Here is a 19,606-nt window from a genome sequence, read left to right on the forward strand (position 1 = left end):
AGTGTTAGAATGAAAGCAAACAAATGTAAAAATTATTTATAATTTTTATAGTATTATATAAATAACCACATAAAATAAATAAATAAATAAATAAATAAATAAATATATATATATATATATATATATATATATATATATATATATATATATATATATAAAATGTATTAGTTGTTTTTATTAACTTATTTTTATTATTTAATTATTATTATTATTAATAATTTAATTATTATTATCACATAATTACATGTTATGATAAAATCAAACTACACACACATTTACTATTAAATAAATAATACTGTATAATATCACGGCTTTAATTCTTAATGGAGCTTCAAGCTCGAGGAAGCGTATGCTCATGTATGCTCAAGTTACAACATATTTTCCAACAATCGCAATGCTGCATCATGCCAGCTTGTTCCTTTCTGAAGCCCACAGGTACGGAAACATTCATTAAACTTAAAAACCCTGATTCCAACCACACTAACACACACACAAAGATTTGAAAGACACGGTAAAGATGGAGGACCACACGCCAGTCTGACCACTGTGGCAAAGCATCTATTAGACGCTCTCGAAGGCCGCGCAGATGGCGACTCTCTTAGGGTGTGTCCACCAGCCTAATGGGCACTTTGAATTTCACTTTAGTACAACATCAAATCATCGCAGGAGTAAAACAACTTTATATACACACACTTGCACACAGAGACCTCAAGGATGGAAAAGTTGAGCTTGTAGTCATGTTTCCAAAGATGCACGGCACACACTCTTTTGAGAAACCTCCATGTAACCTTGAATACACAACATTATGTAGGCGGCAAGCAAAAATGACTAAGAAACTGAAGCCTTGGGAATGAGTTGGTTTGAAGTGCAGCGAGTGTACAGAGTTCATTCCTGCCTTCACAAATCAAGCCGAATCAGGTTTACACGCTCTCATATGGGCCACAGATTCAGATGGCTTCCATCAACTGTCACCAAACGAAAGCGAGAGCATGAAAAAAAAGAGGAAAAAAAGGGAAAGGAGAACGTTTGAGGAAAAAGTAAATCAAAGATTTGAATCTTTTACTTTGGAAGTGGATTCCACCCTAAAAACGAGCAGTGTGTTAGCGCGTGTGTGTGTGACTAATGGAGTGTGAGGGTGGTGAGTGCGTATTCCTGAAGACAAAAGAACATTTACATTTATTCATTTAGCAGACGCTTTCATCCAAAGCAAGCATTTTTATCCTAAAAAAGACAGAAGGCAGAGGTGTTTCCCTTCATTCATCTCAATCACTCAATCACTTTACAGTCTCCATCCATTTCATATAATCTTGACTTGTATCTGTTGCAGGTTACCTGGAGCTGTATTTTTGAAGGTTTTTGCTAATATGACAATTTACTTGACAGCAAAACCAAAGATTTTAGAGCGCTCGCGCTGTAATCATTTGATTATACTGACAGAACAGCTGATTTGGTGGTTGCCTAGCAACATAAAACGGCTCTTTAAAAAGTCACCAAAAAAGGCAGTGCCACTGATCTATATTATAGTTATATGAAGATGAACAAAGGTCTAACAGGACAACATAACGACATAAGGGTGCGTAATTACAGACAGAATTTTCATTTTTGGGTGGACTATCTCTTTAAGTTGTCCCATCTTTAATATAACTGATATGGTACCAATATTGTGCATCTCTACAAAAATGGCAGTAGATGTAGATGAACATGTACACTGCCTCTCAATAACAGGAGCTCACTGAATCTACATGAATAAAAGAATGAGCAAAATCTTGCATGTCACACCTCAGGACATGTCCAAAGATGATACCATCTATGTGTATGTACAGTATGTGTGTGTCATGAGACATAGAATGGTTCCAACTTATAGCGGTTTGGGTGAATGGCGCTGGTTTGTCAGGGTCCCATTACAGGGCGATCAGTGCTGTTCTTGTTCCACTGATGTATGTAGTTTTGAAGTGGAGAGGTTAGAGCAGCTGTGCAGCGGCTGTGCTGGTGGCTGTTTTAATGTTGTTTAAATGTTTCAGCACTAATCACTAGTGTGCTACATTGAGATTGGGCTTGACAGCTTCATGAGAAGTCACTCAGTGATGTGGAAACTTAGTGACAATAATGTGACAGTAATCTACTCTTCCTATCAACCCACAAATGACTGACTTCGAGTTGTCTCAATACATTACTGCTTTATTCTAAGGGTACTGGGATCATGTTGAACTAGTATTCCACCACTTACCTGTGATCTCCTGCAGCAGAGGGCTTAATGAGGTCTGCCGGGTGAGTCGGAGTGTCAGTGCGCCAATCAACTCATTTTCCACCTTTTCAACACGTTTTTCCTCATCAGCACCACCTGGACATGCTTCCTTGGCCACAGAGTACACATAGACCAGCAGCACCAGAAGATCATCCACACTCAGCTCACCAGAGTCAGAACCTGTTCCAGACTCACTGGACTTTATGAGGGGAAGAAGTTGTTTCAGAACGTCTGCCAGGTCCGAATCCCCCAAGGCCTGCAGAGAGGAGACAAGAGATTCGTCAGCACTATTAAGACTATTAAAAAATGTAGCATCGCATATATCAAACTACAGCTGTGACATTTATCCAGCAGGAATTACATAGTTCTGCTATAGTTATTTCCAGGACACAATCAATCATTATGTTAGAGACCTCCACCACAGCCTTTTCCACTTCTGCGTATGTTAAATTCTTTAGAAAATCAAGTCTGAAGGGAGCAATTACTCGTTCAAACCATGAACTAATACCTGATTCGGTCACTGAGAAAATTTGTGAATGAGAATTGCAAAAATATCTTTTAAAGCGTAAGTATATGCCTCTGGAAAAAAAAGTGAATTTATCTGATCAAACATATAGTAAAAATAGCAATACTGTGAAATATTATTATAATAAAAAAATTTAAAAAATTCAACTTTTCTATTTTAATATGTTTTAAAATAGAATTTTGAAGAAACAAAAAAAATGAAGATAATTGTTTCAAGATTCTCTTATAGAATTTGAACATTTTGTAACAAATTTAAATGTCTTTACTGTTACTTTTGAACAATTTAATGCATCCTTACTGAATAAGTAACTTCTTAAACGTCTTTTTTTATATAATACTTTTTTGAATGGTAGCATGTTCAATATATTCAGATTAATATAATGTGTCATAACACCATAAAAAACACAATTATTGGTAACACTTTAAGCCTTAATGTATAATGCATTCTAAAAAGTTGTAATGCATTAATTATGCCTTGTAATGCACCTTATAATGCACTGTACAGTATCATGAATAATTGTTACCACAGTTATTACTACATTATAACACTTTCAGTATTAATTCATTACTATGCATTTTAAAGGTGGTTATAATTATTTATGAGAAGACAATGTATTACAACGCACATTATGAATAATTAAAATGCATTATATACTTTAATAACACTTTATAATGCATTATACATAAATGCTTTAAATAAAGGGTTACCCAATTATTTACTGTATAAGTATTTTATTATTTTTAATTAGATTGTATGTATAATGCCATCAACTCCTAGCCTGCATTTAGTAGTTGCAAGGCATTTAAAGTTGCCTTACATAGGGAATCTCTGAATGGGAATATTTATGGCCAACCAAAGTTAAGTGCAGAATACCCAGAAAAGTTTCCTTAAATGATATCTCTGTTAAGCCATCTGTCTACAGGAGGCGATATCAGAACAAATTCAACTGAAAAAGCTACTCGGTTTACACGAGGACAGACCGTTGAGATACACATCAGTGTGTTTTTGTGTGTCTGAGAATGATTGCGTGCGTGTGTTAGAGCTTGTGTGCATTAAAAAACCTCCAAAATCTAATAACCTTGAGGATGGATTTCATTTGCAATGAAAAAGCGTCCCTATTGAGCTCAACAGAGCTGTTCTGCCCAACACAAACACGGTTTCTCTCTCTGGAGAGAGCTGAACTGGCCTTGCTTCAAAATCTCATATCTGAAAACTACAAAATCCTCCCTCTGAGCCTGAGAGTACAATGACAACCAAACAATACATTCCAAAGCACTGAAACACGGAGTCTCAGGCCACTAGGCCCCCGCGTGTCATCCTTCCTTCCGAACATGAGCGGCCCACCTGAATCATCTTACGAGGTAACCATTATCAGCCAGAAGAGAATAAATGGAGTGTGTTGTAGGTTATTCTCTCACAGTTAATGTAATTCCACACCGTTACCTGCTTTAGTGGATGAGATTCCCCATTGCATACAGAATTTAGATTCATATATTTAACGTACTTTTTTTCTCGTGACTTTTAGAAGTTTTAGACTGTTTTCTGGGGGAACTCAAAGAGCTTAAGGAAGTCGAACCCCAGCGGGCTAATTCAGATCTGTGCACCATGTAACCTCCCAGCCAGACCGCCAGGATATAAGGGACTCACTCTTTCTCCATCGGATATAATCATCCTAAATCAGGCCTGGAAATGTAGGGAGGACATTGCCTGGAATCGGACTGAGTCACACCTGTGATGCATCAATCCATAAACGAAAGGATACATATTTAAAGAAAGTTTGTGAACCATTGTGAATCGATTCAATTTTTTTAGGAAATCATTAATAACAAACAATCCAATTCTGTCAGAAGTGGAATTGGAAATGGAAGTGGGTCTGGTAAGCCAATGCTCAAATTCTTCTGATGATGGTTTGGTTGCCAATTTTTTTTAATACAGGTTAAAATGTTGCTCAGAAATTTTGGAGACCTGTGCAAAGTAGCTGGTTAAGAAGGATCAGAAAATCCATGAAATCTTGAAACAAACACACAGGCATCAACAAGATGAGCATATAAGAGAACAGACCATCATCATGTAATCTAAATGACATTACATATAATTCATCACTTAACTTGAGAATGTGCAAAATGACAAAACACTTCGTCACCGGACACTGCAATCAGTAATTCTGGTAAGGAGATAAACAAACATGAGCACAACATCCAGTCTTGTTCTTGTTTCTGAATCAAAGCCCAGATCTGTGTCTGACAATGAGTGCAAATCAAGAGAAACAAGACAAACTCCCTCAAAGGCACGTGACTCACACCAACCTCTACCACAGACACATTTTTATCCTTTGACATTGTGAAATCGACACTATGCGGAACCCTTAGCCCAAATATTTGTGAAACAGAGCTTAGGCGTTCTCTTTTCTATTTCATTTACTGATGAAAGAAAGATGAGAGACAGAGATGGAGGGGGATACAGAGAAAGAGAGCATGAAAAAGAGAATTCTTTTATGATGTTGTCACTGCATCATGATGGTAAGAGATATTCTACATCTTTGATTGGTAATGGACCGTAACATCATCTGACCTCACAAACTACATAAAAGGACACCCAAATGCATTCGCTCAGTAAGATTCTGTGCTAGAAAGGATAAAAGGTGCTAGGGCTGTTATGCACCTACTTGATTTTTGACTACCTCACTTCGTAGTCAAGGCAAGCTAAGACACAACCAGAGGGAAAACACACCTGGTAGTTAACATCCAGATTTTTTCAGCTTCTATAGTCACGACTTCTACTTGCCCTGCTAACATTTTGGCGCTATACACACAGGTTCTAACACAAACATTTTACATTTATATTTTGATAGGTTTCATATTAGGAAATGATTTTATGAATATTATTTATAATTATGATAATTTTTTATTAAAATGCTCTTTTGCATAATAATATTCAATAATATCTATAAATTATATGAGTATAAAAATGACACATCATTCCAAAAGTGGACAACCAAACAAAACTCAGGACCAAATATCAGAGTTATATAACAATCCAAATGTTATAAAGTATGTATATAGTAAAATGCATGTATATGATTAAAACATTATAATAATTTAAAATGTTCATATAGTGGAGGCTCGATAAAGCAAGTCACAGTTCTGCTAACTGAACCCAAACTCTCTCACAACAGGATTCTTAAACTGCTTAGTAATTCTTCACATTAGTATTAGACATGATAGTACAGAGTAGAGTTTTTGTTTAGCTTATTTAAAAGCTTTTTTTAAAAGATATCTTGGAGTTTAAAAAAAAACAAAAAAACACCACACACTCTTTAGACTCAGACAAGTATATACATATACCCGTCTGAGTGTAAAGAGTGTGTGGTGTATTTTTAAAAGTTCTTCATCTGTGTTCAGGGCCCTAATGGTCTTTGTTTGTGTTCTTTAGAGCACCTGACATCTGCATGAGGGTCATGTTCACCTAATTGGGCTGTTCAGTAAAGAGACCTGCTGAGACACAAACACAAGCACATGAACACACACAGGAGAAAAATGCACAGATTTTAAATTTACAGCTGTTGACGTAGAGATTTGAGACGTTATTTCCCCTAATAGTGTCCAGGGATTTTCCTTGACAAAGTAGAGTAAGGAATATAATAAATTTGCTAAACTAAACTCTCAGTCCTCAGAGAACCATTTTCTCTCTCCACCCAATCCTAACATTAGAAACATTAGAAAAAATCTGAAAACCAAATGAGATCTTGGCTGAAGGAAACAAAAACATGGGTTTGGTAACATGTGGCTTCCAAAAAAACTTGGATACTCCTACTGCAATTGAAGTTATGCATTGAAATCAAAATGCCAATACCTTTCAACACCACTTAAGATCTAAAAGATTACTGTAAAATTGGTTTCAGTGGTAGCGGCACAGGAAATCAAGTGGCTGAAAATGTAACTGAACAGAAGCATATTTAACCTATAAACATGAGTCTGAGATCTAGTGTTATTAAGGGAAAAAAATCTCTTGATTTTAAGCAAAAGTAAAAAAGTTAAAAAGGTTAAGCAGTTTGCTCTTTACTGCAGTACTCAAAACAATAACCATCAAGTCAAGTATCTGACTTTGTTTACCACACAAAAACAAGCATTTTGAGAAGCTTTCAACACACTGTATATTAAATGTTAGGAGAAAATTGTTAGCTTGAATGCAATGTAAATCACTTTGGATAAACGCGTCTGTCTGCTAAATACATTAATGAAAGAGGCCACTTGTTAGTCAGACACCACACATGCAGAACTCAATACCTAATAGCAGTAAAAAGATTATTTTCAAGGGGTCATATGATGTTGCTAAAATTAACATTATTTGGTGTATTAGGAAAAAAAAAAACATTATTTTCCACATACTGTACATTACTGTTTCTCCACTAAGCCCCACAAAGCAGTACACTGATTGGCCAGCTATCCAGTGCTTTGTGATTGGCCTCAAGCCTCAGGCATGTGATGGAAATGTTACTCCCCTTACCATACTGTCATGCCGGCTCGAAAAGACAAAACCAATAAAACCCATTACAAACCAGGCATTTTTTGCATCCAGTGTGAACATAAATACTGATTATAATGACTTATTGTATACTGTCTTTTTACAGGTTGCATTGTGTATCGCGCCACATAACATAAAACCATGTCTGCATTTGTGATCAGAGAAATGACAAACAACAAGTGCTACACTGCTGAAAACTTATGTTAAAATCATCAGTGGCAAATCCTTTACATATGAAAACGTACTTACAGACTGTGTGTCAGAAGCTTCAAATTGTCCTTGCAAATTTGGAATTGGCCCACTTTATAGAAATTGACACCGGCATTGTAGGCTACTCTCAGAGGAAACAGTCCTTGTCCTCCGTAAAATGCTCTGCACACATCTAAATATTTGGTTTGAACTGGTCTGGAACAGTGTTGTAAATACAAATTAACCACTGATTTCTAGTTGTTTCCTCTTTTGGAAGGCCAAACAAAGTAGCTTCGCTTTCACAATGAAACACACAGCATCTCCACAACATGGCAGCAACAGCAACAGCGAGAATAAAAGTTACACTTTCTTTCTTTTTGTTAACATTTGCACGGCATTATGCAAACCTTCCCACATTGTGATGTAGACATGTGGGGTCGTGTTAAAATGAGTTTTTTTTTTAGGTAGGCGTGGACAAGTCTTAACTTTTATAAAGAATATCTTTTTGGATTTGAGACTTTAGTATTTGCAACTTTACAGATCTTATTTATGCACCAAGAACTTGTAACACTCCAAAGATAAATGAAAATTTTTAATTTCATCATATGACCCCTTTAATATTGACTTGATCCTGATACTTTTGATATCGCTAGAATTAAGGAACACATTATGTAGACAGAAAGTACTTTGAGGTAATGACAGCTTGCCGAATGCCAAGCATATTGGCCTACCTTTGTAACATTAAATAAAGTCTTAAGCTTCAAAATAACAAAATACTGTCACTCCTTAAGTCACTTTTCCTGTCTTAAACACAAACAGGAAACCAAAATTAGAAGTTTAAGCAATAAAATGTGGTGTGGTATTTCTGTAAAATGGCAGCTAGTTTTGCTAAAGTGAAGTATATATATAAGTGTGAGGTACAAGTTTTTAAATGGTTTTCTAGAAGAGACCCGTGTGGCTGATAACTAGTCATAGGAAACAATTATTAAGAGAGCAGACGCCGGCCCACGCATTACTGCTGCTATTAACCACAATTAGCTAATGGAGCCCTATTGTCGCTATATGCTACAATAAAAATGAGCTGCAATTACTGATAAACAGGGTTACAGTAAAGCTTAAGTTGTATCACCACATTGTCGCCATTTAGCATGATATTCATTAAGCATAATTGTTTCACTGAACAGTAAAAGCTTTGGTAAACAATGTAAAAAAAAAAAAAAAAAAAAAAAAAAAAAAAACACTGCATTCAAGTGATATCAGTGGTCTGAGCGGTAATCATTTTAGCCCTAAAGATTAACAGATCTTCGAGGGGAAATTGACCATTTTAGAAATGAGCGTAAAAGCTCCTGTTCACTTTTTCAGGGGCCTTGGTTCCAGGAGTATTTTCCCATATAAAGCTTTCAAAGAAATCTTTGTTCATGAGTTATAAAAGCCATAAGCCAAACCAACTAAAAATGAGGTGAATCAAAACATTACAAATTTTGTATTTGAAAGACTGTGTGCCTAATGGCTTCAAAGAAAGTAATAATCTATTTACTTGTCAAGATTCTCTGGTTGGTGGAGAATTGTCTTCAGTCTAGAGAATCATGTGTCATGTAGTTCTGAACTAGGAGTGATGCTGTTAAATACAATTATTTGAAAAAGAAGCTGAATTAAAGGCTGATTTTTTTTAAAAAAAAGCATACACCATCGATTAACAACCTTGTAGCTCACAGTTTCTTTTACAGAAACATTTACAAGGTGTTGTTCAAAATCTATTCCCCTATGGAATAAAATGAATGGGAGTTTTACTTACAGAAGCAGACTGTTTCACTCTCAAGATTTTATAAAATGTGTGTCATGTAAACACTTAAAATTGCACAAAATTCCTAAAATGAAAGAAAAAAAGGTCTCAAGCCAATAATTCAAATTACTGTGTAGTTTTGCCCCGCCCCGCCCCTTATCTCTCATCCAATCACAAGAGGCTGCCAGACCACGCCTGTAATGGCTTGCCGTCTCCGACAGGAAATTAACTCCAGATGGGCCTCTAGAGGGAGCTGACCCTGCTGTGCGTGTGTTTGTACGAGTGTGTGAGAGAGTGTGTATCCAAGTTTGGCACTAACCAAAACCAGGTGCCTCTCTCCACACAATGGAGCCCTTCTACAGCCCTCAGGGCAGCAGGGACTCTGGGGTAAGATAGTGGGAGACAGGACCTTTTATAGGGAGGGGGAACTGTTGTTGTGGGCACACCGCTGGAGGAATGTTGTTGATGTGTGTATGTTTGATGCCTGAAGCCTTTTATAAGAAGGGCTGTAAAAACAGAGCACCCTAAGAAGGTTACAACCAGCCAAAAATAAGGTCTGCGAATAAAAGCATGATGTCAGTAAGTGAGGAAAGGCTGGACTCCACTAAAATAGGTCAGGAGCTAAAGCTCATTTAAATTACTATTAAAATGATAATTATAATAAAATTAAGTAATAAAAGTTATAACTTCATATTACATTCATTGGTTTCTCCCTTCTTAAAATGATCCCACACCCAAATATGTTCTAACCCCAACTCTACTTCTAAGGTAACCCTAATTATTCAATTGTTTACAGTATTCTACAGTATTGTGTGACTGACTTATTTGAAGAATGTTCTGTTTTTTTTTTATGCAATCACAATGAATGGATAAAATTATCATAAATGTGGAGACCAATGAAACAAGAAGACAATGAAACTCAAGACTATGAAACTTCAGGCATTATTCATGGATAATAAGCTAACTCAAGAACCACAGTTACAGTAAGTTTTCGAAACCAATCTTTCAAACCAATCTGATTCGCGAATGAATCATTAATTACAGTTTTGTGAACTGGATATATGAATCATTGAACAGAAATGACTCAAAATGATGAAACATACATCACTTCTCTCAGGAATGTATCAAGAAGTAGAGATGACGAGACTTTCCATAAATAATGAATTAAATCCCGACACAAAGATATCGAATGACTTGAAAACACTTAGAATATAGTCTATGAGTCATATAAACTCATATGAAAAATATATTTAGTATAAATGCAAGCAAGTCTTCAAATTTTTCCTCATACAGGTCATAAACGAGTGAATGAGGACAGAACTAGGCTTTAAGACAAACTATCCCTTTTAAGACACACACACGCAACACTATAATTAAATATTATAATCCATCAGTTTGCAAAAAGACAGAACCCAGAGGAAAGTCCTGAAAAATGGAAAAATGGCATTAGTCATCCATTTAGTCTACAGAGGACATTTACAGAAAAGACGGAAGGAGGAGTGTAAACAATCAGATGGCAGTAAATCTTCATGAACACACGCACTTAGATGGAGACTAACGTATAATTCATCAGAACAGAAATACACTCAGTAAGAATGTCACAGGTCACTGCTTTCCACCATCGCAGGCCATTAGAATTAAAAGTGCAAAACTCAGAAAGACAAACCACAAATTAAAACAATTAAGAATCCCCAAAACAACTCTGTGCAAGAAAGACCAAACAAAGTCATGTGCTGTCAAGAATGGCTACTCAACCTCGAGATTACAGCATCTTGATGGTATGTGGACCATTGTTTGATCGCGTCACAACACCATCCAGGTCTTTAATGTTCATGTCGGGGCTCTAAGCGAAACTAGGACTCTCCTAGTAAAACACAGTCAAAAATGGTTGGTTTTGGACTAATTGTCCAGTTTCTCAGAGTAAGGGCTTCCCTATCTCTAATAATAGGATTATACACAAAGCTGAGGCAGATCCTAGATCTGATGTGGTTTATGACCACAGAGCCTGGTCTGATTCTGTAAAGGCAATGTTGAAGTGTGGTAGATGAACATACAGAGCTGCTAAGGGAAATGCAGTGAGGTGTAGACCGTCTGGGAGTACAGCACTCTTTTCATCAATCAGACCGGAAATGGCCTCCTTATACCTGATCAAAGCAGTTTCATTCAGCTCATTGAGTACAGATCTCTGGAGTTTATGGAGATGAAACCCATTCCACACTTACCAGTTCAGCCGCAGGTCAGTGTGTGCAAAAAGCAACCCTGCTGTACAACAATACTTTCAAAGCTGTGTATTATTTATATTCTGCTTTTTATATAACAAGGTGATTAATAAATGTAGAAAAATCTATGAACATACCATTATGGTATGGCTATTAATTAATAAAATATACAAAATAACTAAATATCAATATTTAATTAGAAAATCACCCAATAGAATACTAGCTTTAGGGAAAAAATGACAAATCTGTAATGTACTATTCATATACACTACAAAAAATACAAATTATAAATAAATAAAAAGTAATGTTGCTCTTTACAAAACTTTATATTAATGAAGGAATAATGTAGAAAGAAGTTTTAACAAGAATATTACGCAGAACAACTGTTTTCAACATGAACAATAATAATAATACATATTTCGTAAGAAGCAAATTAGCAAATTAAATTCATTTCTGAAGGATAATGAGACACTGAAGACAGTAATGATGCTGAAAATTCAGCTTTGTCATCACAGGAATAAAGTTCATTTTATAATGCATTAAAATAGAAAACAGTTTTTAAAACTGTAATAATATTTCACAATGCTACGGTTTTACTGTTTTTAAATTAAATACATGCAGCCTTTGTGAGCATAAGAGGCTTTCAAGCTTGTTTAGTGTGCTAATATTGTTGTTTTTGCATTTATCCCATATTATGTATTCTTTTTGTACACACTGAGCAAACTTTATACCCTGAATGTAAAAAATAAAAATAAAAAAATAAAACAGTTGGATATATAATCCAATGTTGTTTGCATCATTTGTGGTGTGTTTAGTTACACTGGTTTACACTGGGACACAATTCATTCTGTCTACAGAGAAAGACTAAAACAGATGAATGAGTAGAAGGGATGACTGAAGAGAATCAATGAAGAGAAAAGGAAGAGCCCGATTTTAATGCAAAAACAGAAAGATAATGAAATGTATGCAGAAGGAAATTAAAGAAATGTAGGGAGACAAATAGAGTAAGACATGGGCGATTTACACAGGCCGAGAGATAACTGCACAGCTAATGAGATGCTCTTAGAGGTAATGCTAGATAATACAGCTGATGGATGTTCTCTTAAAGGTAAAGGCAGATGGCCTGCATCAGGGAAGTTTATGTAAGAACATCCTCATGAATCTTCTCTTTTAAACACGAGCCGCTCTCCGCTGTTTGAGTGTATGTGCGCTGTAAGTGCAGCATAAGCCATGCCACCTTTATACGCTAACACAGAAAACCCTACCTTAACAATGACAAATAAAGGGACACACATATAGTTTGTGTTTCAAAACCTAGTGAGCCAATAAGGAGTTAGCTAGCTGTTTTTAGACTTTTAGAATGCAAAATTATGCTGACAACATGCTAACATCATACTTGTATGAATTGACTGTTAGTATTAGTTGAGTACAATAAAATTGTTTGTGAGGAATTTCAGGCAATTCTTTGTCACTTACGAAGCTACTTTTTTGTCTTAGCAGCAGACAACAATGCAGCTTGCTGGGGTTTGGACCACAGCCATAGTCCTTTACCTCAAAAACAAGTAATGTGCCAGGTCTTGTCTGTTTGACAGGTCCAGCGGTTTCGAACAAGGCCAGACTGATCTGATCTGATAAAGACAGACCGGGGCAGCTGTGGTTTCAGTGTGTTTTCTGCTGTTGAATGAGAACAATGCAGTATGTAAAATAACCAACGCAGCCTAATGTTGTTTTTGTTGCAGTATGCAAACACACTTGTGCTTTCCTTCTCTCTTGCACAGTGAACAAATAAATAAAGTCAGAAAACACCAATATATTCCCCCTTTCTCTTCCCTGTAATTGTATGGTTATGCTAACTGTATCATTTAGTTCAGACCGTGTTTACAGACGCACACACACAATGGCATAGAGTTGACAGGCCACATTCCCCGCAGTGTCACCGCTGACCATAAGATGGTCGCTGTGACACGACTTTGAAACCACATCCAAACACATGCTAAAACAAACACACACACCTACTCTTATCACTCGATTTACAACTAAAATGCTTAATATTCTCTGAATTCAGGAAAATAAAATGGTTAAAATATTTAATTTTATTATGCAATTACTGTTTCCTGATGGCTGTTTCCTCCTCATTTAAAAATAAAATAAAATGTGGCTTTTTTTCTCATCATTTTTACTTTATATTTTACTATTGCAAGCTTGCTCTTGTAATGGCAACTTTGTATCTCACCTAATTTCTCACAATTGAAAGGTCAATCTCTATAATTGCTAATTTAATTGCATTATTTGATACAATTAAATATTATTTTTTTAATATATATTTTTTTTAATCTTAATTACCTGTAGACTGGTTAAACTCTGAGGCAGAAATGGGCTTTAGTAACAAAATACTTGGAAAACATTTTGCATTTATTTAACTCAACTTCAAAACAAACACAGTATCTAACCTCCAACAGAGAACTAAACATTTTCTATTTAGAGTTCCGCATTTATTTAATGGAATTTTTGAGTGTGTTGTATTTGCATGAAAGTGCAAAGTACTTTGTTATTCATTTTGTTTGAATTTGCTATAGAAAGAAAGCAGAATATAAAGAAGTCCGACACACACAAAACGCACTATGGCTGTTCTCTCTCTGTGTTACACACACACACACACACAAGCCCAACCATAGACTTTGACCTAATAATTAATGTCAGGTTGAAACACCAAAACACACCTAACAAAACATTACTCTTGAAAACACACACACACACACACGCACACACACACACACACACACACACACACACACACACACACACACACACACACACACACACACACACGAGGGGTTAAACTTCACCATCTGATTCTAGTTTGTGTCTCTAACACACAGTCAGAGGGTTGAGTTCAGTGTGTGTGTGTGTGTGTGTGTGTGTGTGTGTGTGTGCATAATGAGAGTAAAGCAGGTTTCAAAATAAGAGTTTTATACTGCTGAGTGTGATGAGCCAATGAATCATACCCCTCCAGCAAATACCTTTAAAAGAAAGAAAAAAAAACCTTCCATACAAAATATTATTAAATTATATTTGTGTAATTAAAATAATATGTTGAAGACATTTTGCACAAAGTATGTGAACTGACTAAAATGAACTGGCTTCTGAAGAGCAAATACTATGGTCTGTAGGTGGCAGCGACATACCACGTAGCTAGAGTTCATTCAGACGTGTGTGTGTGGGGGTGTGTATTTCAGAGCATGTACTTTAAAAAACTAGGGTTTTGCATATTTTATTTGTGTGCGTGTTTTTTTTTTCTTAATAAAATGCTCACTGCGGAGGATTCAACTTTGAAATTTGTGTCTCTTTTTCAGCATCTGTTTACCGCGTCCTGGCGCACCTAGACAAACTAACCGGTCCAAACATTTACAATCATTCGATTCAGGTATAAACAGGAAATGTCAAATTACTCCGTAAACTCACATACACTCACATAAAACATCAGTGTGCTTTTATGCAGGGAATCTGCATAAAGATGAGTCAAACACGCTTTTATGCTTTGAAACATAATTCTAACTTCCTGCTAATTTGCCTTTAGGGCAAGAAGGCAAACAAGCACCTTTATGAATAAGACGTTACTCAGTGGAGAGCACTATGATCACAGAGATATCTCATGGGGGTACTGTACACGCTCCTGGGGTAGGGAAATTTAGTCATTTGTTCCCGGCAACCACAGATGGACGATGAGTCAGTGCAGAATTGGGCTATTTTATGAACACTTCATATTTAATGCTGTTATCATAACACTATGCGATTCAAACTGACCAGGGAGGAACAAGAGTCCAAAAGGAGGAATGCACACCCTCTCTGTCACACATACGCATTAACAAAACAACAAACTGCTCAAATGCTGTACCATAAGGCTTAGTTAGCTAAAACAAGTGCAGACATCTTCTGCTATCATTTAGAAAGAGAGAGAGAACAGCTGAAAACAGAAGCCAAAATCAGCATGTCGTGGTTAATCAGTCTGTCTGTATTCATTCTATCTGCTTTCTCTTCATCTCCCACACATTCACAGAAAGAGATCCAGCATCTGAACAAGCTGAGCTCTCACAGTGACAAGACAAGACTAAGTTTGATCAGAGAGGAGATCAATACATGATGAGATTATATGCAACTCTGCAATATTCTTTGGGAATTTTATGTTCTTAATTTGACAGGGCAGGAAGATTGACACGAATGAAAACTTAAAGATGTTTGTTGCATGAAATGAATGTTAACTTAAAATAAAGAAAAAGGCAAAAGATGTTGTATTAAAAAAAAAATCTTAAAAATGTAAAATTACAGGCATGTTTAAAAAAAATGACTTTTTTAATTCAAATAAAAAGAAAATGTAAAAAGCTAATTTAAAATATGAATAAAAACATAATAGCAATAGTATAATAATAGTATAATAGTAAATAAATGATACTTGGACTGGATATGGAAAATGTAATTTTCCTTGTTAGGAAAACAAGTATCTCTGGCTTGTTCTTCAGTATTTTTTTAAAGGTAAAATTTGTAATTTTGTGTCACTGTGTCAAGAAACTTCTAAATGAATGATTCTAACAGGTTTCTTGTAAATTTAAAACAGTCAGCCATTGGTCAAACAAACAGAATCAATTTTCCAGAGATGTACTAGCTGCTTACTAGCTGCTTACTAGTACTGTCTTTTTTTTGAGAGAGAGATTTTCTAATTTTGCTGCAAAGAAAACAGACCAACCAATAGGATTCAAAGTTAAAAGTTAAACAAAAGTAAAAAAAAAAAAAAAAAAATACATTTCCAATACATTCTTAGAAACCATACAAAATTACACCAATTATGTTTATCTCAGAAAAAAAGTCAACAAATTGTCTCAGATAAAGATCATGTAGTGGTTAAGTAATATTGTTTTTTTTCCATGAATGATTCTTAAACTTTACTATTTCAACTAGGGATATGCCGGTTTTAAATGTTCATGTTGCAATTAATCGCTTTTATCACGGTATACAATATTATCACGATATTGAAATTTAGTTTAAAAAAAAAGTGGTCATAATACAGTATAACAGGTTTAATAACTTTTTCATATAACAAAAATAACTGAATATTTAAATACAATAAAGCAATACAGAAAAAATATATAAAGTTAAATGTTTTACACCAATTAAAGTGCAAAATAACTGTAAAGACCAATAGGTATCACTTTACATTAAGACCTCATTAGTTAATCTTAGTTAATGCATTCACATTCACAATGAGAAATAGCTATGTTAGCTACACTTATTAATCTTTGTTAAGAAATACAAGTCTTAGTTCATGTTAGCTCATTAAATAACACAGTTGCAACTTTCGATTTTAACAACGTTTTATTAAATACTGGAATACATAAGATTAATGAATGTGTTTAGAAAAAAAATTAATTGGTTTATGTTAACGAATGAATTAATGAAGCTTTAATGTAAAGCATGAATGAGCAATAATAAAAAATCAAAACACTTTCAAAAAATATCTAGGTCATGTTGTAGTCCAGATTAAAACAAAAAAGTTTGAAAATCAATAGCCTATTTAGTCTAAATATTTAAGTATTTGGTGCTGTGATGAACAACACAGCAAATCCACAAATCTTAATGTCCGTTTAAATCTATTTAAATACATTTTAAAAAGTAGCAGCTGCTTTATTTATGAGGTTTTGAGGGTAATGGCTGTATTTTCTGCAGTTTAGCGCCATCTGCTGTCAGAAAGTTAATGTGCTTTCACTCAGCACGTCTCTCACTGTTCCCCCGTGTGCTTCTCATGTGTGCTTGTTTACACCAGAGCGCACCTTTTTCAAGCAGCATACAGCAGTGCTGTGCATTTTCACCAGTTGATGGGAAAAGTATTTTTAAAATGCATCCCAAATTCTGTTTAATTTGTAATGAATAATTATTCATGGTATTTAGGAGTGCCCACGATAACAATATCGTGCATATCAATTACCGTGACATATCACATTACCGAACACCGGCACGTGTCTAATTTCAACTAACCTGAATATTTGCTTAAATTCTCATAGGTCTGTGATGAGATGAAACCCTGTGTATCGGTGCTGATTAGAGTGAGTGGGATGTGTTTTCAGTGCTGATGAAGGACAGAAGGGCTGTACAGAGTGTGTTCTGCTCTCTTTCCATCTGCTCAGTGTGCAGAGTCAGCTGAGGCGTTTGATTGACACACGGAGCTGCTGCGGTGAGCACGCCATGGGAATCCAGCTTTCCATGGAAGAGGACTCGGAGGAACCAAGCTGTTCCGCTAGGATGTACTGTAAATAATGCAATAATATTATGATGAACTTGATCATTCATCAATCTGTTATATCAGAGGCATCCAGCAGGCACAGACTTCGCCCACGTTAAACATGATGCCAGGTAATCTAGGGGAGGGGCAACTGACAAAGTGACCGCCTGATGGGCTGAAAAAGTACTGGTCAGGACATCAGGACAATGATTCACTTGAAACAAAATCAACAGAGCTGCACACAAAACAACATTCCCATGACAGAAAAAACAACAGATCAGCGAAAAACACCACCAGAGAAAAATACAGCATTTATTAAACACAAGTTTGCTCTCAATCAAACCACGTTCTAACCCTTATTTGTCTCTCCTGCTCTTTGTTTCTTTCACTCTGACCTTTTGTTTTTACATTTCTCGATATTACTGGCTGCAATATCTTCATTCAAATTCCTCTTCCTCATCCAAACAACTAGCATTAGTTAATTCAGAACTCCAGCCAACATATTCCAGTAACCTAAACTCCCGCCTGTCCTTCTTCATAACTTGGATTTTCAGTTATTTTGCAATGCTCCATATGATCATAGTATCACCAAATCTGCTCTAAAAGATAAACATGCAAAAAAGTAAGTCCCATGAGCCACAACACACATTATAATATCTTGTCTGTCCCATTCCCTGCTTAACTGATAGAACAGACATAACAGAAAACAGACAGATAAAGTTATTTGTAATAAACTACAGTGTACTGCTGACATTCACCACTTATAAGCTACTACTAAATATTGTAGAAACATAATTTTCTGTAAAGTTCCTTTGTAATGATTTGTATCGTAAAAAGCGCTATACAAATACATTTGAATTGAATAGAACAGAGTACAGAAACTGCATTGACTTTAGACTTTGTGTGTGTGTGTGTGTCCATTCCAGACACGAAATACATGCTCATACACACACTCACACACTGTAACAATTACTAACAGTCATTATCACAGCAGTGCAAATTACAAGAACAAACTCACAGATTGGATAAAAGAGTGAGTAAGCCTTTGTCTTTCTTTAAAAACACACACACACACACACACACAAACACAAACACACACACACACACACACACACAAATACAAACACACACACACACACACACATCACTTCAGGACACTTACGGGAAGAGTCAAGACTCTCACTCGTAAGAATTTATGAGGATGAGAACAACTTGCATTAAGGGCAAAGGAATGAGATCTTATCCCATTGAGCACTGAAATATTTGGATAACACTGAAAATGAATTTAAGGGGGAAACAATCTAACTGAAAAGACAGACAAATAAATAAACTAACACACAGCCGACATAAAAAAACGAAGTAAAAGAACAAGTAAACAAAAGTAATGTACTGAAAAATAAAAAAAAGTACTGACAAATGAACAAAGAAAATAAAAGGCTCAAGGAACAAAAGACAGAAATAAATGTATAAATAAAATAATAATAATTAAAAAAAAAAATTACATATATATAAAAAAAAATGAAAAAGAAATAGAAAAAGGCAAAGAGAAAGAACTAACAAACAAAAATGAAAATGCAGACAATTGAAAGAATAAAATACTGATAGAAGAGTAAATACTTAATGAACAGAAAAAATGAACAAACGGACACAAAAAACAAAAACAAAAAGCAAAGAAGTACTCATTGAAAATAATATATAATTATATAATTGAAAAAAAAATAATAATAAATGTAAAACTGCCACATGAACAGACAAAATGAGTGAACAAATTGTGTTCACAAATAAACGACTAAAAAAAGAGAATGAACGTACAAACAAATGAGTCAACAAAACATTTAAAGAACAAGAG

General features: G+C 35.3%; 1 protein-coding gene across 1 annotated transcript in view; it reads right to left on the reverse strand.

The window, feature by feature from the left end:
• Positions 1 to 19,606, reverse strand: part of scfd2 (sec1 family domain containing 2) — a 119,089-nt gene that overhangs the window by 57,689 nt on the left and 41,794 nt on the right. The window contains exon 5 of the mRNA XM_052585948.1: positions 2,228 to 2,501. Coding sequence (XP_052441908.1) covers positions 2,228 to 2,501 — 274 coding nt within the window. The remainder of the gene's footprint in view (positions 1 to 2,227; positions 2,502 to 19,606) is intronic.

This window comes from Carassius gibelio, chromosome B20 (assembly GCF_023724105.1).
Source record: "Carassius gibelio isolate Cgi1373 ecotype wild population from Czech Republic chromosome B20, carGib1.2-hapl.c, whole genome shotgun sequence".
NCBI lineage: Eukaryota > Metazoa > Chordata > Actinopteri > Cypriniformes > Cyprinidae > Carassius > Carassius gibelio.